At 44.4% G+C, this 20,481-nt stretch overlaps 5 protein-coding genes across 5 annotated transcripts; 2 read left to right on the forward strand and 3 right to left on the reverse strand.

The window, feature by feature from the left end:
* Window positions 1-257: 257 nt before the first annotated feature.
* Window positions 258-1,751, reverse strand: EYB26_010038 (uncharacterized protein; the record flags this gene model as incomplete). The annotated part of the gene is made up of 1 exon (XM_054269283.1): window positions 258-1,751. The coding sequence occupies one exon, from the start codon at window positions 1,749-1,751 to the stop codon at window positions 258-260; it is 1,494 nt and encodes a 497-aa protein (XP_054125258.1).
* A 527-nt stretch (window positions 1,752-2,278) lies between these two features.
* On the reverse strand, window positions 2,279-3,208 carry EYB26_010039 (uncharacterized protein; the record flags this gene model as incomplete). The annotated part of the gene is made up of 2 exons (XM_054269284.1): window positions 2,279-2,704; window positions 2,855-3,208. The coding sequence occupies 2 exons, from the start codon at window positions 3,206-3,208 to the stop codon at window positions 2,279-2,281; spliced, it is 780 nt and encodes a 259-aa protein (XP_054125259.1).
* Window positions 3,209-6,675: 3,467 nt separating this feature from the next.
* Window positions 6,676-8,496, reverse strand: EYB26_010040 (uncharacterized protein; the record flags this gene model as incomplete). The annotated part of the gene is made up of 1 exon (XM_054269285.1): window positions 6,676-8,496. One exon carries the CDS (start codon window positions 8,494-8,496, stop codon window positions 6,676-6,678), a length of 1,821 nt encoding a protein of 606 aa, XP_054125260.1.
* A 726-nt stretch (window positions 8,497-9,222) lies between these two features.
* On the forward strand, window positions 9,223-10,407 carry EYB26_010041 (uncharacterized protein; the record flags this gene model as incomplete). Its single annotated transcript, XM_054269286.1, has 1 exon — window positions 9,223-10,407. The coding sequence occupies one exon, from the start codon at window positions 9,223-9,225 to the stop codon at window positions 10,405-10,407; it is 1,185 nt and encodes a 394-aa protein (XP_054125261.1).
* A 2,028-nt stretch (window positions 10,408-12,435) lies between these two features.
* EYB26_010042 (uncharacterized protein) lies at window positions 12,436-13,056 on the forward strand (the record flags this gene model as incomplete). The annotated part of the gene is made up of 1 exon (XM_054269287.1): window positions 12,436-13,056. The coding sequence occupies one exon, from the start codon at window positions 12,436-12,438 to the stop codon at window positions 13,054-13,056; it is 621 nt and encodes a 206-aa protein (XP_054125262.1).
* Between the last annotated feature and the right edge of the window lie 7,425 nt (window positions 13,057-20,481).

Raw genomic sequence — 20,481 nt, forward strand, 5'->3', positions numbered from 1 at the left:
GGTATAAGGATCTGGTCTCGATAAGTAAGACGGTCATTATTATAGTCCTGTGGCATATCCTGTGGTCTTCGGGAGAGGGCGTCAGGTCGGAAGGCTTGTGCGCCTGGGCGATAAACAAGTTCATATTGGAATCAGGAAAGGAGTATTTGCCAGCGCATCTGTCGTTCACTTAGCCTTCGGATTGTATTGAAGTAGCGTAGGTTCTTATGGTCAGTTACCACCGTGAAGGAGCCGTCCAGGGACATTAGTTCAGCTTCCTATTGCTTCATGCAGTCAATAATAGCAAGTAGCTCTTTATCATGGATCTCATAGTTATATTCTACTGGGTTCAGCTTCCGTGAGTAGTAGGCGCAGGTTCGGAGCCGTCCTTCGTTGTTATATTGAGAAAGCGTTCCTCCATTGGCGTATCCTGAAGAATCAGTCTCCACTATTGTTTTCCGCGTAGGGTCAAAGGCGACTAGAGCAGGCTCAGTGATAAAAAGGCTTTTTAGATCTTTAAAGGCTTTGTCAGATTGGTCATTCCATATAAAGAGAGTACCACGGTGTGTGAGGTTAGTCAACGGTCGGACTATCTCAGAGTAGTTTCGGATGAACTGTCGGTAAAAGTTGGCGAACCCTAGGAACTGTCGGACTTCTCTTATATTAGTAGGGGCCTGCCATTCCTGTATTGCTTTCACCTTAGCGGGGTCCATGCGTATTCCTTTCTCTGCTTCTATTATAAATCCAAGGTATTTGGTGCTTTTTACTTCGAATTCGGATTTGTCGATGTCGACCTGGAGGCCAGCTTCACGGAGCCGTTGTAGTACCTTTCGGACGTGTTGGCGATGTTCTTTTAAGGTTCCGTCCGTGAAGATGAGGATATCATTGATGTATGCTAATACAAAGTCGTCTAGGAAGTCGCGTAAGGTCCAGTTAATGTATCGTTGGAACGTGCTTAGCGCATTAGCTAGGCCGAAGGGGGTCACGAGCCATTCGAAAAGGCCAAATCGAGTTCTAAAGGTAGTTAACCACTCATCCCCTTCAGTGATGCGGATTTTGTGAAAGGCTGCAGGCACGTCAAACTTCGTAAACCACTTTGCTTTCGATATTCGCTGTAGAGTCTTATATATTAGTAGTAAAGGATAACGGTCCTTTTTAGTAATAGCGTTCAAGGCTCGATAGTCGACACAGAAGCGTAAGCCACCTCCAGGTTTCTTAACAAATAGTACTGGGGCTGCGGCTGGTGACTTGCTAACTCTTATAAATCCTTTTGATAGTAGTTCGTGCAGTGTTTTCCGTAAGACAAGAAGTTCTTCTCTCGACATATTGTATAGTGGTCCCCACGGGGCTTCAGGTTTCTTTCTATCCTTATCTTTTTCTATTAGTTCAATTATATGGTCGGCGCTAGGGCGGTGCCGGGGAAGCTTATCAGCTTCGACAGGGTCAAAAACATCAATATAATCTCGTAAATAATCAGGTAAGGCTTCTCGGGGCTCGGTTCTCTTCTTTGGTGCAAGCGCTTTATCAATATCAGCTATACTTGCTGCAAAAATCTTAATTCTATTATCAGGGTTTCGTTGTTGTCTTCTTCGTAGGGTCATTAATCCGTTGGCCGATATCTCGTAGGTGTTAGTGTGCTGGTTAGCTGCAGCTCGTATATTTGCATTAGTAATCTCAGTGCCATCGGGCAGTGTCATTCTCTCATTTGCAGGGTCGAGTATCACATTCAAGCTTCTCATCCATTCGATCCTTAATATCACGTCGTATTTCATTCTTGGTACCATATAAAAGCACATTCTTTTAATCCGGTGTCCTCCAATATCCATGGAGGCCACGACTATCTCACTAATAGTCTGATCTCTTATTCCATCGTATCCCCTCATGGGAATGGGGTTTATTGCGCATCGGGTGAGGCCATTTTTGGAGGCAAAAGATTCCTTTATTATTCCATATGTAAGGCATCCACTATCGGCTAACGTTCTAGCGTACACATGGCCATCCAGTTATATATCGATTTCGAAGGCCTTGGAATTTCTCATCTTTGTTTCCATTTTCTTCATCCAACCTCGCTCCTGGGGGCGACTATCGCCAGGAGCTATTCGTTTTCCAAATCCAACTCCTCATCCCGGGGTATAGTGGCGCTCGTTGGTATATTGGCCGGAGCCGGTAGCGTTATGGGGTTGACGTTGTTCGTGATGGGTGTCCGACGGTTGCTAGGGGCAACCGGTCTACGGGTTTGAGGCCCGGCGGCGTATCGGGGAACGTAGGCGTTATTGCAAAGTCGCGCGATATGACCCAGTTATTGGCAGTTATAACACGTTAGGGGAGGTCTCGCAGGGTTGGCGTTCGATATATCCATGGCATTGGGGTATAGAGGAGGGGCCGTGGCGGCAGCTGGTTGGTCGTTTGTATGGGGGTAGTGAGGTCGGTTCACTTGTCGGTTACGCCGTAGGTTCTCGATTCGCTGGTACTCTTCGAGGTCATTCGCGACTCTATGGAGCTCTTCACAATAGGCTTCATATAAAATAGGCATGGATTTACCGATGCAGGCTTTCCGGATTTCCTGGTTAAGGGCTGGCTTGAGGCGGGAGATTCGTATATCATCAGGCCAGGCTTGTCCTCCGGCTAGCAGTAAGAGACGTTCAAACTCAGTAATGAACTCCTGGAAAGGCATGGCGCCCTGTCGGAGTCGGCTAAGTTCGGAGTTCGCACGCTCGACTAGTTGCTGGTCTTCAAACAGGATCCGTATATGGCGAAAGAATTCGGTTAGCGTGACGAAGGTGACAGCTCCCGTTACTTAAGCACTCCCGTGGATACGCATCCAAGGGTATACTTTTGTACGAGCTTTTCCAGTGAATCTTCTATAGGTATATACTAACTGGGCGTAGGCGTCTCCTATCGCGGGTCCGTCAACGATGAGCTTGGATTCCAATTCGAGGATAAAAGGCATGAACTTGGAACGGTCTTCGTCGTCGTACTTTTCCGGATGGTTGGTCGCGTGCCGGGGCCGTAGTACCGGTGGGTTTGGTGCTTGGGGCGGTACATTGGGGACAACAGGAGGTTCAGGGTTCTGGGCAGAGGGAGCTGGTGTTTGTTCAAGGTGATTGATACGGCCTCGCATATCAGCCATATCAGTTCGCATTGCAGTCATTTGGTGGAGGACTTGATGGAGCATTTCTTCGGGAGTCGGTCCTTCCCCTTGGGAGGGTTCGGGTTGGTCAGCATTCATTGTTGCGTTGTCTTTTCTCTTTCTTTCTTTTCATAAGTCTTTGTCGATGTTATGTTTTTAATGTTACGGGCTAGTCCCGCCTAATGCGCACTGTAAGGGCATATTAAAATAGAAAACATAACATGAAGAAAAGAAGGAGAGAAAACAACAAGATTCTCAGCTCGTACATGCAGTTCATATAGGGATAAGGAGCTCGCTGGTTCGGTCAATTCCTCCGTACGTTCAGCACCGTCTCGGTGCTTGTGAGGGAACTTCGTGTGCCATTCCCGTATGTTCGGGGCTTGCTCGGTAACGCTGGTACGGCCTTGGGAATAGTATCCCGGATGCATTTCCCAAGGGTGTTATCCTTAGGTGTCATGCTCAGCGCCTGTCCGGTACTCGGGAATATCTTCACGTGTCGCACGTTCTCGGTGAGGGCTTGACTGCCCGAACCTATTTCATATGAGGTCAGCTCATAACATATGGAATCTTGCCAGAAGATATATTCAACTTTGATGAGACTGGCTTTGCTATGGGAATCTGCGCAACTGCAAAGGTTATTACCGGAAGTGATCGATATGCTCGGCCAAAGCTTTTACAGCCTGGAAATCGAGAATAGGTGACTGCAATTGAAGCAACAAATTCAACTGGTTGGGCCCTGCCTTCGTACATTATTTTCAAAGCAAAGAAAAACGTACGATTAGGTTGGTTTGAGGATCTCCCAGATGATTGGAGAATCAATATTGGCGACAATGGTTGGACTACAGATCAAATAGGATTAGAATGGCTTAAAGCCCATTTTATTCCTTATATTAATGATCGTACAAGGGGAAAATATCGAATGTTGATTCTTGATGGCCATGGAAGTCATTTAACGGCAGAATTTGATCGTATATGCACTGAGAATAATATTATTCCAATCTGCATGCCACCTCATTCTTCGCATCTATTACAGCCTCTTGATGTTGGCTGTTTTGCAGTTTTAAAGCGATATTACGGGCAGCATGTTGAGCAACGAATGAGGCATGGATTCAATCATGTTGACAAAATGGACTTTTTAATGGCATTTCCGCAGGCTCGTACGGTGGCATATAAAGCTCAAACTATTCGGAATAGCTTCGCAGCCACTGGATTAGTGCCTTTCAATCCGGATCGAGTTATTCAACAGCTTAATATTCGATTAAAGACCCCAACCCCCCCTCCAAGTCGATCAAGCAATACACAATCATCCTGCTTAACAACACCTCAAAATATACGTCAATTCGTACGCCAGTCAACTACAATTACAAAACGTATAAATGAGCGTACAGGAAGCCCAAATCAAGTGATTGATCAAACAATAATGCGAATGTCAAAAGCCTATGAAATGACAATGAATGATCTTTTACTTGTACGGAAAGAATGCCGTGATTTACGAGCTTCACATGAAAAAGAGAAGCAAAAGCGCCAAAAATCTAAAAAGCAAATATCTATTGAGCAAGGGATTACTAGAGAGGAAGCTCAAGCGCTCGTACAAGGCCAGGTTGAGGCATCTCATACCGTTACTACTACTCCTGCTGCTCCTGCTGATCCGGAGCTCCCAGCCTCTCAAACAGTCGTACGCCGCCAATTTCGGTGCAGTGGTTGTGGTGTTGAAGGGCATAGAATTAATCGATGTCCTAATCGTACTAGTAGTTAGATTTTTGTATATATTTTTGTATGTGGCTTTGAAAATTGGGATTTGAAATCAATATCGCGTACGGGTTCGGGAAAAAGTGGCGGTTCGCTTACAGTGGCGGCTCGCTTACCGATTACGTTAGCTACTGACTCCTGACAATAACCGCTATAAATAGGGCATATATATGTGTCGGAATCCGTGTATTGTGTATTATCCTTGTAACACAGCTTGCTTAACAAAATTGTATCTCTGTCCATGTTGTTGTGTTTTTGACCAATGTACGAGTGGGCGTGGGCTTATCCCGGCAACGCTCTATACTAAGGTAATCCAAACACGGATTACGCGGGATTGAACGCTTATATAGTGACGCAAGGGCAAGCTAGTGCTTATTGGCTGGCACCTTCACCGCCTTACAGTATTCGATTGCTCCTCGTTAAGGAATTGTTGGTCGTTATATTTCGCTTCTTTTGAGTGCGTAACACCGTTGAAACGCCTCGATGGTGTTGAGCGGTTAAAACCATACTTTTCTACAGTCTTTGCAATATTGACCTTTTCTCCTGGCTTCAAGGAGTGTAATTATTTAAGTGCGAGATCAATTGGAGCCATATTGGTGGCGTTAATGCGCTTTCAAATATCGGTCAATTTTCGCGTTTTTGCTCCATATCGTGCACCACGGTGGACCGTGCACTGGGCGGTAAGGGACAGTATTACTTTATGCGCTAATAATAATTACCTTAGTAACCCTAAGTCTCTACTTCTATTGGAGTTTTTTACCACTAGCACAAAACAGGTAGGTGAAGTTCGAATCTATGGGTGGAAAATCCTTGTCCTCTTGATCCCCTTTCTCTATCATTTCTAGCTGAGATTCCTGTCCCTTTTATATATGCGAATCCCATACAAATAATCGACTGTGATTCTTTCAATCTGTGTGTCAAATGGTATGCCTCATAATGTGTCATAATGGGTCATATGGTGTTGTGAATATAGCGTATTTTATGTCAAATAGATTCACGCGCTATATCCTTTCTTAGCGTAGCGGTAAAATATGGCCAACAACTTCTTCATCACGTTAGCCAATCAATGGGATTGTAAATGTTATCTGGGTTGAACACAATTAGCTGTACGGTACAGAGGTTCAAGGATTAAATTGGTTGTTAAATCATCAGACCCTTCTGATGAAGGTTGCCTGATGCTAAATTAGGCTAGGTAGTAAGAAAGAATTACACTAACTATTCCTTTTATAGACTAACACCCGTCTTAGTAATTGGATCGAGGTGGTGCCCCCTAACTATATTATGCAGGAAACCATCCTTTGTTAGTAGGCCGGCTGAGTTGAGGTAAGTCCTAGTGTCAGATAATCCGGATAACCCAACGAGGTAGAAAGATCGGCCTCCCCATCTTAAGGCCAGCTAGCCACCTTAGGATATCTATATTTGGGCGCCTAGATTTCAACCCAATGTTTACCCCTCTAGCTCACAAATCACCCCGCGATATATCTATAAAAACCCGGCTTTGGAACCTCATGCATTCAGACAGACAGAGAACTTAATACACACAATCTTGCTAGTCAATTCCTCCTTTACTGTCCTTATCCCCTACTTTGGGGGCTTGTGTAATTAGCTATGCCTCTTCCGGTTAACTAGGGATCCTTGATATGCGATTGGCTAGCAGGTATCACCGCCCTCGGTGTCTCTCACCGCCTATTTTTTTTAGTGTTCGCGGCCCCATACAAATTACTAGGAGAATGTATCAAACCCTAAACACATCAATATTTAACACATAATACAAATTTGAAGCTATTCCCAGATCCCAAAAGGTTAGATATATACGGTTAACACATATGAAAGTTCCGGAAGCACGTTCTTCCGGTCTCCGGCCGGCAAAGTGGCACGTCGCAGGCCTGGCATATAAACGTCGTAAATGACGGGCTTTGGCCGGTTTGACGCTTAGGATTCTTATATAGACACCAAATACAGCGTTTTTGAACCTTTAAATAACTTTTTACTACCAAATGTGGTAAGGAAGTGTTATTCTGTGGTTTTGGAGGCTGTAGATCCTCTGTCTTGCGTTTCTTTGTGCTTGTCGGCTGCATATAGCGCGCCATTGGAGGAGCAAATAGTAAAAGCGACTTAGAAAGCTGCCTTCGGAACTGGGAATGGGTAAGTGAAGCTATTCCCAGTTCTTTACAACGTACAGAATGAATTTTATAGGCGTTGACAATGCCTACATCTAGGCACCAGTTCCATAAGGGCCACCATGAGCGAAAAGCTTTTATATGAGTATCATATACTGCTCTATGCTGATTGGCTATATCCACCCCTCCCATATGGGAATTGTAATCATCAATAAAGCGTGGGATAGGCATATTTTTGACCGCTTGTTCGCCGAATTCTTTATGCACCAGGGGGCCATTTGTTGAGGTCTTTTGAGGCCTTCGGCGCGTACGCTCAATATAATCATCTGTCTGATCAACCGTATGAATTGTGGTGAGTGCAAGGACAATATTATTATCTTGCCATGCAACGCAGAGAACGTCATTGACAGGGATAGCACAAACTTTGTGATATGGGATATATGACCCCAAATCTTTGAGTTTTTTGAGCAGATTGGGGAACTCTTTATGAGGCCGAGTAGTGCCACAAGCCCCAACTTGTATCTCTCGAAGCGCTTTGAATAGATTAACGCTAGTAAAGTAGTTGTCAAGGTACAAATCATATGTTTTATTGTCCTTTGGCAGCGTTTGTACGAGCTCATACACCATTTGGCCCGTTTTAGTAAGCTCCTTTGCCATTCCCACCTCAACAACCCCCTTTGTACGGCTTGCCGGGTAAAAATAGTAGCAATAACCATGATCCGCAAGAACGAATATCTTGAAGCCTTGGCTGATTGGTTTATTAGGCATTTTATATGTGTGAGAAGATCTTCCGTGGCTACACACCATTGCCTCATCAATCGATATATTGGACGAAGGAATATATAGATTTTTTGAAGCTTTTCGCAGTATATCAAACACGGTATGAACTTTATGCCACCAGATACCGCTCAATTGCTCCTCGCTTAGTTGTAATTCCTCTTCCTCCGTAGGCTCCGGGCGGTAATATGTTGATATAAAGCCTCCGGGGACCTCAGAGGGCTCAGATATATGAAAAAAGCGCTTCAATTGCTCAAACCGGAAGCACGTTATATAGTTAGATAACGGGTGGTTGGCATGAACTGATTTGTTATGCTTCTCCTCGTCCCAGTAATCTTTCAGCTGGGGTTCCTTAGTAAATCCCATATATATTTGAGCTCCCACAAAAGCCTTGAGTTCTCCAGGTGTTGTTGATCGCCAATTTCGGTGGTGTGGGTTCATATTCTTTGATAGTTTCGCGTACGCATACATATTTGTATTATCAGCGAGAACTTTGAATAAATCCTCGGTAAAGAATAGGCTAAAGATTTGATACGGCTCCATAATATCAATATAGGGTGGAATTTGCAGCTTAGGAGCGCGCTTTTTATCAGTCTGTATGGGCTCAAAGCGGACCTCATTCGCCTCAGGAATCTGCTTTAGAATAGCCACAGCCTCGGCTCTTTTTCCTGTTAATATTGGCTGGGGATCAGAGCCAGGCGGATACATCTCCGTAACAATATTTGAAGGCGCCAATGCCATACCTTTTGACGTCTTTGTACGGCTTCAAATTGAATATATTGACTGTAAAAGGGGCTCCGGGCTGGAGATTTTCTGCCGGTTTTTTGATACGGGCCTCTGCTACTACTCTAGCCAATGAGAGGCCTTCATTTGATATCAGCGGGCCCCTGCCGCCCGAGGAGGCCAATCGGAGGCCTTAAATCCAACAAAAACTTACTAATATCCCTAAACGGCATAGCTAATTACACAAGCCCCCAAAGTAGGGGATAATTGTCTATATAAAGTGCGGAATACCGGGGTCTTTATTATTTGGGATTGGACCGGAGTAAACCCACCAATCCGACAATTACCGGTAGCTTCCGTACGGAGTATACCTAGGTAGGCTAAGCTATTGGTTGTAGTTTTCTTAATCTTTTGACACCTATATAGATAAGTAGGACTTGATTGGAGATCCTTTAATAGCCGTGTTAATAAATTAACCGTGTCCGTCCATGTGTCTAAGCCAGCAGTTAGTAGTCCTGGTTGGTTAAGTCTCATAAAGTAAATAGATCATATGGTAAGTATAGGTAAGCTTTCCTTGGTAGAAGCATTAGGCACAGACAAATTATGAATAATAAAAATTAGATATAATATTACAGGTATTGGCCGATATTGGATTATCCTTGTGATTACATGTATAAATATCAAGTCAAGTCCATAATTATCCTGTCCCTCCTAGGTAGTGTCATTATTTGCATCTATGTCGAAATGGCTAATTCTAAGACGCTTATCTCTGTTTTATCCTTATTAGCCCTTGCTACTGCTTCCCCTTTCCCTATAAATACCAACTTCTCTATCACACAGGTTGCTGTTAAGGTTCCTGCTGTCCACCCAGCTGCGATATATGCCCAGGCTTATACTAAGCTTGGTATTGATATTCCTGATCATATAGCCTTAGCAGCTAGATCTAGTTGGACTGACTCTATTGCCGCTAATCCCTTTATAAATGATGTTGAATACCTTACTCCTATTCAAATTGGTGATAATATCTTGAAAGTTTGTCTTGATACTGGCTCTTCTAATCTATGGGCCTATACTCCTCAAACCCCTAGGGTTGGATTCCACGCTAAGTATAACCCCAAAACTGGTAGATTGATGCCGGGTTATGACTGGTATACTATAAATGGAGACCAAACTACTCTTAGAGGTCGTGTGTTCCAGGATATAGTTAATATTGGTCATCTTAGCTATCCTAACCAGGCAGTTCAGGTTGTTGATATTATCACACCTCAATCAGCTATGTATAATCCTTCCCGAGCACATGATGGTATCTTTGGAATGGCCTTCTCTTCCTTAAATTGTGTTCGACCTAGAAAGCAGAAGACCTTTTTTGCTAATATTAAGCGCTTCCTTAATTCCCCTCTCTTTGCTTTCTGCCTTAAGCATCGGACTCCTGGTACCGTTGATTTTGGTTGGATTGATCCCAAGAAGTATAAGGGGCAGATTTTCTGGACACATGTTGATAAGAGTGAGGGATTATGGAAGATTTCTATTGATGGATTCCGTATTGGAAGAGATCACTCTAGTCCTATCTCTTTCTCTGCTATCGTCGACACTGGTTCCAGTATTAACCTCTTTCCAGAGTACGTTGTCAAACAATACTATAAAAGGATTCCTGGTTCCTATAAATCAACTCAAGACGGTGGATACATCTTCCCATGCACTCAGACTAGTGTTATTCCTGACCTTAGCCTTGAGATTGGTCAACACATCGCTGTTATTCCTGGCCAACTCTTGAAGTATAGTAGCAATCGTACCCATTGCTTTGGTGGTATCCAATCCAGTCCTCATCCCAGCCTCAATGTACTCGGCGATGTCTTCCTAAAGGGCCACTATGTGATTTTCTTTGATGACAGCACAAATCCGTGGATAGGTATCGCTCCCCAGGCATAATGTTTGCGTTGAGTAAGATCATAGCAGGAACTGAGGTAACTTGGATTGAGCTGAGCACTGGAGCCATATATATAGATACCGGACACATGAGCTCATACCATGATGCTCTGGATATCCCCTTCCAATACTATCTAGTTATGTACAAAGATTTTCAGGCATTTTAAGTAAAAAACCTAACCCTAAGGTTTCTATATAAGCATTTCGGTCATATAAATAATGCCACGCTAACATAATATTGAGATCAAAATAGAACTGTTACAACACCTATATGGATGATTGTTGGCCCTTGCTTCTGCTCGAGAACGACGACAATGCTGTTGACGTAAAAAGTTTTGTAAGGAGGGAGTAAGATTGCTTGAATTGTCTTTTTCTCTAAACTACGTACCATCAGTGGGAATGACTAGCTACTTATGCTCGCTAGAGACATTATGGTACTTCCATCCTGATACTAACAATCCTTTGATCCTTCAATATGAGTCAATTCAGTCAAAGAGTTGTAACGTATGTGAAGCTGCCTTTATAACGTGTCAGCTGGAAATACCCTACAAAAATCACATAAATTAACCCCCTTTAACGGGGCCTCGTTTTTGGTCGAGCGGTCTATTTTTCCGCCAGTTCTCATAACGTAACAATCTAAATAAAGACGGTAAGAAGTGGCATACCGGTAAACAGCATAAAGATTGTCTATGCCAACAAACGCGAACGGTGTCAACTTCTTACAGCACTGAACGGTTCATGCGGCACCACACGTATCGTTACCAAGATTGGACGGGAATATCACCATTGCATTTCTAGATACTGATAAGCAAAGCCAGACATCATACCCCGCCGGCCTTCCGGAATAACCACAAGTACGTATTGGCGGATCTTCCAAAGTTCTTATCGACTTTATGTCCTTGTTCTCCCCGGCTCATGGACACACGTTGTAGACGACACGTCCACGAGCAGTGTTAGGCTCGACACAGATATAATCAGCGCGACTATAGCTGTTAATACTAAGGGCAATCAGTAAGCGTCTCAACACGGTGTCGGGCATGCGTGAACCCACTTTGCAAAATGAATACATTCACCTTTCATATATCCCCCAGGGAAAACAGTGCCTTGGCTCAGCCAGCTAAATGCTTCGTTACCACCACCATCTAACCATAACCCGGCATCGGGAGTCAATTAGGGCCAGTTGGGAAAGACCCATCATAGACTTCTCATCTATAATAAAATATCGTACTCCACGGAACTGAGCTTGGAGCCTGGAAACATTTCCTGGAGATACACGATTGTAACGGAGCGAGGATATCAATGTAAAACGTATGGCATAGAAAACTAACAAGACGTGAGCTGAAGAAAAGAACTATCTAACATGGGGATCAGGCCTCTATTTATGCCTGCGCAGGCTTGCTCCAGGGCATGATTCCTGACGGAGCAAGCCTGAAAATCCGTACAAAGATCTAACAACGAAAGCATACAATAAAGCAATAAACAAAGCTCTCCGTGAAGCTATTCCCAGGACGTGAAACTCATAGAACAAAGATCCTCCGGGGATTCATTGGTGTCTTGAAACCTCACCGCTTTCGCCTTCTTTGGGGTATTAGCCTGGAACGGAGTTGGATCCGTGACAGATAGGGTAAGGGTTAGTTACAGCGTCAAATTGCGATTAAAACGGTGGAAAAATCTTCAAAAATGGTCCAGAAATCGTCAAGAAATGATGCGAAATAGTTGCCGTGTTGAATTGTGGAAATTAAGCTTTTATATCAATCTCTTAGTGCAGACCCACAACTTTATTTTCAATCCGCGGCTCTAACCTGAATCGGACTAGCTACTACTTATCCCATTGGCTGTTTGATGGTCATTTCGACTGTGACGGTTGCGAACCGTCGAGAAGTTAGTGGAGATTCAGTCTCTGGAGATCACTAAGCATAGGGAACAACGCTGGATAATCGAGTGCCTTTGGGGAGTGCCTTTGGGTCATTTCGACAATTCGACTGTCATTTCGGCAGTCGGTTCGACAACCAGTTGGGGATGGCGGACGCAATGGTGGAGGAGCCGGCAACAACAACGCGTTCGGGACGCGTGATAACACCCTCAACAAGGGCCCGAGAGGCCGCGGGCAGCGACAATATCAGCGCTGTTAGAACGTCCAAGAAATCAATGACCCAAGTGGAATTAACAGCGGTAAAGAAAGCCGCTGGCCTTATTGAGGAGAAACAGAACGGCAAAGACGGAAACAGGGACATGCTTAAAAAGATAGGCCAGTACCTGGAAAGCACCTATCAAGAGGTCAAAGGACTGAAAGAAGTCCTTATTAAACAAGAGAGGATGATTAAAGAACAGTCCGAAATGATCCGGGGGCAGAGCAGCATAATTAAAGCACTGCAGACCCAGGTGGAAGCTATACAAAACCAGTCTGCAGACGAATGCAAGCACCTCCGGGAACAGCTAGACACTATCGCAAATGCTCCAGTCAAGGAAACATATGCAGCTGCATTAGGCAGCCAACCTGGTCACCAGCAGGATGCGCCATTAGGACCTTCAGTGCCATCTACGTTTGCCAATATATTATTTTGCACAATCGACACATCCCGCGTGGGAGAAGATGACAAAGTCAAGGCTCAGATAGCTAATATTAGGCAGCTGATTGAGAAACAGATATAGGGGAATGAGGAAATAAGGAACTGGCGATGTGCAGCAGTAGTTAAAGACGCAAAGAATGCCGACCGAATCAAAGTCGTTTGCAGACACGAGGATGAGATCCAGCTTGTTAAGGAGGTAGCTCAAAAGCTAAAGATACCAGGATTGAGAGTACTATGAGACCAGCTTTACCCGGTCAAAATTGATAATGCGAACCGGAAGGCAGTCCTGGATACAGAGGGGAACATCCTACTAGGGGCAGCCGAGGCCCTGGGAAAAGAAAATAATATCAACATTGCGAAGATCTCCTGGCTCAGTAAAAAGGACTCCAACAAAGCATATGGATCTATAGTAGTATATGTCACAAAAGGCATCGATGCCAAGCGCTTAATAGATGGCAACTACTTCGACATAGTAGGAGAATCTGCATACACTCGAATCTTTGAACCATAGATGGGACCTGCTCAATGTTTTAACTGTCAGGAGATAGGGCATAAGGCCTTTTCTTGTAAAAAGACTCAGACCTGTGCTAAATATGCAAATAAGGGATATCACCACAGCACCTGCCAGGCTGCAATTCTGAAATGTGTTCCTTGCGGAGGACCACACGAATCATTTAGCAAAAACTATCAAGTACGCCTTATGCAATCTCATATATAAATCACTTTGCGTACTGCAACTTAATATAGGCAAAAGGGACACGATACAACAAAGCTTGATGAACGACAACGAAATTAGAGAGTACGGAGTGATAGCAATATCCGAGCCATACACGCGGATAATTGAGAATTCAACTGTAACAAGCCCGATAGGACATAGCTTCTAGACTAAGATAATACCCACAGAGAGACATAATAGAAGATAGCCAATCCGGAGCATGCTATGAGTTCGGAGCGACATTGAGGCAGAATAGATCCCGGTAAAATCTCCAGATCTAATAGCCGCGATACTATAACTACCAGACCGGACAGTGTTAGTGGTCTCGGTCTATATAGAAGGGAATAACGAGGAAGCACTGACATCTACAACTAGGCTATTACATGGCCTAGTAGTAGATATACAGGGAAGAGATGGAATACGGACAGATGTTTTAATTATAGGAGACTTCAACCGGCATGATCAACTCTAGGGCGGAGATTAAATATCTCTAGTAAGATAGGGGGAGGTTGATGCCTTAGTTGACTATATAACTGAGCACTCGCTCTATAACCTTCTACCAAGAGGCACAAAGACATGGCATTTAGGGGATATGGAAACAACGATCGACTTAGTCTTAGCATCAACGGAGCTGGCCGAAGAGATAGTTAGATGCGGCATATATTATATAAACTATGGATCAGACCATCAAGCTATTGAAACGGAGTTTGATATATCAGTTCCGGATCGACCTACCACCGAGAGACTGCTCTGGAAGAACGCGCCTTAGGCAGAAATCAGAGCTAGAGTCACTATTAGCTTGTAAACGGTTCCTTTAGACGGCTCAGTCCAGCTGCAGATAGATTACCTCATGACAGCAGTCATAGAAGCAGTCTTAAAACTTACACCGAAGGCAAAGCCCTCACCATACGCTAAACGATGGTGGACGATAGATCTGACACAGCTATACTATATATATACATACTAGAGAAATCAGGCTAGATCGCGGTATAGAGCAGGACGTATAGTCCCTGAGCTCGAACAACGAGCACAAGAAGCGGCAAAAGAGTATTATAACACAATCCGAAAACAGAAGAAAGCTCACTGGGAGGATTTCCTTGCCGATGATACTAATATATGGCAAGCCACTAAATATCTAAAACTAGGGGGCAGCTCATTCAGCGACAAAATACCACTATTAACAAAGCCAGATGGGTCTACTACTAAAGGTAAAATGGAACAGGCTGAAGAGCTACTGGCCACGTTCTTCCCACCTCTACCAGCAACGATTGAAGACGAGGGAACCCAGCCACAAAGGGAGCCGATATATATGCCTGATCTCACTATGGAGGAGATTGAACGGAAAGTCTTCGAAGCTAAGCCATGGAAAGCAGCCGGAGAGGATGGCCTCCTAGTAATAGTATAGAGACAGCTCTGGCTAGTAGTCAGAGAAAGAGTATTCTATATCTTTCAGACATCACTTCAAGATAGCGAGCTCCCTTCCCAGTGGAGAAATGCCAAGATTATACCGCTGAAGAAGCCGGCAAAGGATAACTACTCACTAGCTAAGTCATGGAGACCCATATCATTACTCTCCACGCTAGGCAAAATCCTAGAAGCGGTTATTACAGAGAGGATATTCTATGCAGTCGAAACCTTAGGTCTATTGCCCACAAATCACTTTGGAGCAAGAAAGAGGCAATCTGCAGAACAGGCACTTCTATTCCTTCAAGAAGAAATCTATAAGGCTTGGAGAAATAGAAAGGTACTTAGCTTGGTCAGCTTTGATGTCCAAGGGGCATATAATGGGGTCTTTAAAGAGAGACTACTGCAGAGACTCAAGGCAAGAGGAATACCCGACAAAATAGTTTAATGGATTAATACTTTCTGCTTAAAACGCACAGCAACTATCTTGGTTAATAGATTTCTAAGCGAATAACGGGAACTACCACAGGCAGGCTTATTATAAGGATTACCACTGTCCCCAATACTGTTTCTCTTCTTCAATACGGATCTAGTGCAACACAAGATAAACGTGGCAGGAGGATCCATTGCATTTGTGGATGATTACACAGCCTGGGTAATAGGCCCGACTGCCGAATCAAACCGACCGGGCATCCAGGCGATAATTAATAGAGCTCTAGACTAGGAGAGAAGGAGTGGAGCTACATTTGAAAGTGAAAAGACAGCCATTGTGCACTTCACCCAGAACACAGATCGATCGAGCAGTACGCCATTTACAATCAGAGGGAAAATGGTCAAACCAAAGGATAGTGCAAGGATCCTAGGGGTCGTGATGGACTCCCAACTATGCTTCGAGAAACACATTGTCAATGCGGCTATTAAAGGACTCACAGCCGCGATAGCGCTGAGAAGACTAAAAATAATATCCCTATAAACAGCAAGATAATTATTCAGAGCAACAGTGGTATTAGTGGCAGATTATGCCTCTAGTGTCTGGATGTATGCCTGTAGAGTAAAAAGAATATAGTATTTAAATAGAATATAGAAATATAGGGCCATCGCAGTTACAGGAGCCTTCCGGACTATAGTAATAATAGTGGCTGAGGCAGAAGTAGGCATTCAGCCGTTCTATCACCAATATATAGAGAAAGCTACGAAACTGTGGATCGACATTCAGACACTACCCAAATCAAACCCCCTGGTCAGATTGAGAACCATATCAACCTGGAGATTCAAGTCTCCGCTGCAGAAGATATCTCAAGCACTAGATGCAATAGTAATAGAGTAGATCAAGACTATACAGGTATTTACAGTGTCACTGTGGATAGACCGGATATGAATGATATGTGAAACGGATGGAGATAAAGCCATTGACATCGCTAGCAAAGCAATAGGCATTCTAATCGCGACAAGTGCATCTGCCAGATCCGGAATGGTAGGTATAGGAGGCTATATAAGAGACACCCAAGCAGACAACAACGGGACCGATATATCTAGATACTCCATCACCCTAGGCAAACGGACGGAGCAAAATCCCTACACAGCCGAGCTAGAAGCGATAGCGGTCGCTCTAGAACGTATCCCACCGGAGACATGCCAGAGATGGATATTTATCCTTAGTAGCAACAGATCCGTACTATCAGCAATCAGTTAACCCTGTTAATAATCAGGTCAACTGACCATCCAGCGGATCTACAGACTAATTTAGTTCTTACAGCAGCGAGGTAACGCGGTTAATGCAATTTGGATCCTAGGGCATGCAGACATCGACTTGCAGCGGTAAGTAAAAGCAGAAGCATGAAAATCGACAGGAACAGAACGCCTACCAGAAAAACAACCATTCCACGCTAAATCAACTACTATCAGGCTCGCCCTGGCGGTACGGAAACGAGAATGAACTCTCCCAGAGGAGGTCGGAAAATACTCAAAGGCCCTGGATATAGCTCTTCCAGGAAAACATACAAGGAACTTATACGATGGACTGAATCGGAAAGAGGCAAAGACACTAGCCCAGCTTCGAACAGGAATGACAAGGCTCAATAGCTATCTGAACAGAATAGGCGCAGCACACTCAAACCTCTGTGTCTGCGGTCAAGCAAGCGAGACAGTGGAACACTTTTTATTCCGCTGCACCAAATGGACAGCGATGAGAGAAGGCATGAACCAATGCACAGAGTGAAAACGAGGAAATCTGTCCTTCTTCCTGGGCGGAAAGACACGGTCAGATTCAGATCAATGGCAACCAGACATGAAGGCCGTCCACGCAGCAATCAAGTTTGCGATTACAACAGGAAGACTGGAACCGGAACCGGAATCCGAATCTGAATCCCAATCAACATAGTGAAAAGGGAAGCAATCCATCCCTTTACCCCCTCCCAGGTAGATCTTGCTGCAGCCGCCAAAGATGGGACGTTGCACACTTGGAGAAAATAACCTTTAAGAGTATCTACTAGCCAGCACCAAGGGAGCCCTTAAAATACTAACCGAAGAACCCAAACACCAAGCAGACATGGTATGAGAACAAAAATAGGGGCTATCACGAATTCAAGGCGAGTCTATGAGAAGGATTATGTAATTAGCGCACTAGTGCCCTCTAGGGTTAGTCCCCCCCCGGGCGTAATAAACATCATTCATACACACGGTTACGATAAAATCAAGAAAGATAATTGGTGTAGAGGATGAGAATGGTATTCTTGCTTGTTATCTCCTGTAATCTAGTATGCTTGATAATCCGGGCCTTTTTGGTGTTGCACCCCTCAGCGCGCTAGTCCTCACCGCCCATCTCTGATTTGTCGGAGAAACTGTGGAAACAGGTGTAAATTATAGAAGCTGTGAATGGCTCACAGCCTTACACCTGTTTTTGGCTGTAATCCTATGCCAACCCGTATTTGGCAATAATCCGGCAGAAAACGATGGTCCCCACCCTTACAATCTAACAAAACCCGCCAATCCGACAGATTGACTGCCTCTGTCGGATTGGTGGGTTTACTCCAGGCCAATCCTAAATAGTATCTTATATGGATGGAAAGGAAGAAGTGACTAGCAAGATTGTATATATTCAGTTGTTGCTCTGTCTGAATACATCAGGTTCCAAAGCCGGGTTTATATAGACATATTGGCGGGGTGATTTTTGTGAGCTATCAAGAGGGGTAGACATTGGGCTGAAATCTAGGTGCCCAAATATATATCCTAAGGTCACTAGCTGGCCTTCAAGATGGAGAGTCCAGTCTTTCTGTCTCGTTGGATATCCGGATTATCTGTTGGATTGGCGGGTTTACTCCAGGCCAATCCTGAATGTATCTTACAAGAATAAGAAAAGAAGAAGTGACTAGCAAGATTGTGTGTATTGTGTTCTCTCTGTCTGTCTGAATACATGAGGTTCCAAAGCCGGGTTTTTATAGACATCTGGTGAGCTGGTTTTATCGAATCCGGCATGTAGGGTTGACATCATTTGTGACCTATCATGAGGGGTAAAATTGGGGGCTATAAAGTAGAGCTTCTGATTGACTGCCTCATTTGACTGCCTCTGGATATCCGGATTATCTGACATTATCTAACAGAAGCCCTTTCATAACCCTAATTTACTGAAATTGGCTTAGTTTTGGCAAGTATTCCGAAAGCGGTTTAGTTTTGGCACAGACCTGACTAAGCAGCTGTATCCGCAAAATCGAGTGAAAGTCAACATTTTCAACACTGGATAGCCGTACACGAAATAGGTATTTCTTTTTCACATTGTAGAAGTAGGTGGAAAATCAGTATTTCTACCATTAGACAATTTTTGGTGTTGATTGACCTTTACGTTGTGTTGAAGTCCAGTGCGTATATTGCTAATGGTCTCGATCCTCCTCTAACAAATGATCGGCCCATCCCATGGGTTGACCTCTCGGGGCTCGTGGGGACGGATCCGTGCTCGTTCGGCTTCTTCGATCTGCTGCTCCCGATGAATGATCTCCTTCTTCATAGCCTGTTGTGCGGTATTCCATGACGGGTTTTCTGGGCTGGAAATAGCGGCGGTGATGGTGGTATGGTCCTACTGGACGGTAAACCGTTGGGATCCGCGTCCTTTGGGGATGAACTGTTGGCTGGCCACAATGTTCCATGGCATGTTGGGCTGGGGTTTGGATGGTGCCTTGGAACGGGGTGGTCCTCGGTTCTGGGGGTTTTTCCATCCATGTTCCTGGCGGCAATGGTCGTGGATCCGTCGAATGGTCTCTCCGATCCAATGGCAACCGGGATAACTACACTGATATGTGGGATCGCGCGGTGGTATCCGGGAATGGGCGCAATGGGCTTGTGGGGGATCACCAATTCACGGTGATGGCGAATCCGTTCGGGAAACTGCTGGTGATATTGCTGGAACAATACAATGTGCTGTGAATGCCGTTCTCGTATATGCGTCGTGTTCCGTAAATGGGATTGTAATTGACCATTAAATACCACATGCTGGCACAAACGACAAATTACAATCCGATTATGGGGTTCATACTTGAATATCTGGTCAACAATTGGGGGTGCCATGCTTGATTATGATTTACTCCTGGTGGATGGAACTAATATGAATGACATTAATATGAATATACACGTGGAACGCGTGGGAATACGCGTGGTGGAAATGCTAATATGGTACCCCTTATGGAGGAATGAACGTCTGGATTGGGTATAACGCTTCCGTAAACCACCAACATCAAAAATGAACCCTAATGATTTTCGATCATATACCACTGGTGAACAAATCGCTCAAATCAATTACAATTACATGGATGAGCTGCCCGAAGTCCATATTTGTCACGGTTCCAACCTGGGAGCAGGCTCCAGGTGTACCGTCCTTCACCGCCTGATGACTAGACCCACCTGATGACTGATTTTTGTAGAAATCGCGAAAAATCGCGAATAATTCAAAGCGCGATATATCAACCAATATGGCTTCATATGATCTCGCACTTGAAGCGTTACGCTCCTTGAAGCCGGACGAAAAGCCTAATATCAGTTTAGTTGCAAGAACATACGGTGTCAACCAATCAAATCTTTCAAAGCGTTTCCGCGGTGTTACAGGCTCAAAAGAAGCACAATATAATAATCAACGATTACTGAGCAAGGAGCAATCGAGAACGCTTATAAAATGGATCAATCAACTCACTGAGCGCGGCCTGCCACCTACGAATTCCATGTTGGAGAACTTTGCAAGGGAGATATCTGGTAAAGAGCCTGGCAAAAACTGGGCCTCACGCTGGCTCAAGGCTCATTCGGATAAGGTCATTTCTCGCTATTCCAAAGGCCTCGATTCGGATAGAAAGAAGGCAGATTCAGCATACAAATACACATTATATTTTGAGCTTATTGGCCGGAAAA

Source organism: Talaromyces marneffei, chromosome 8, assembly GCF_009556855.1.
Source record: "Talaromyces marneffei chromosome 8, complete sequence".
Classification (NCBI taxonomy): domain Eukaryota; kingdom Fungi; phylum Ascomycota; class Eurotiomycetes; order Eurotiales; family Trichocomaceae; genus Talaromyces; species Talaromyces marneffei.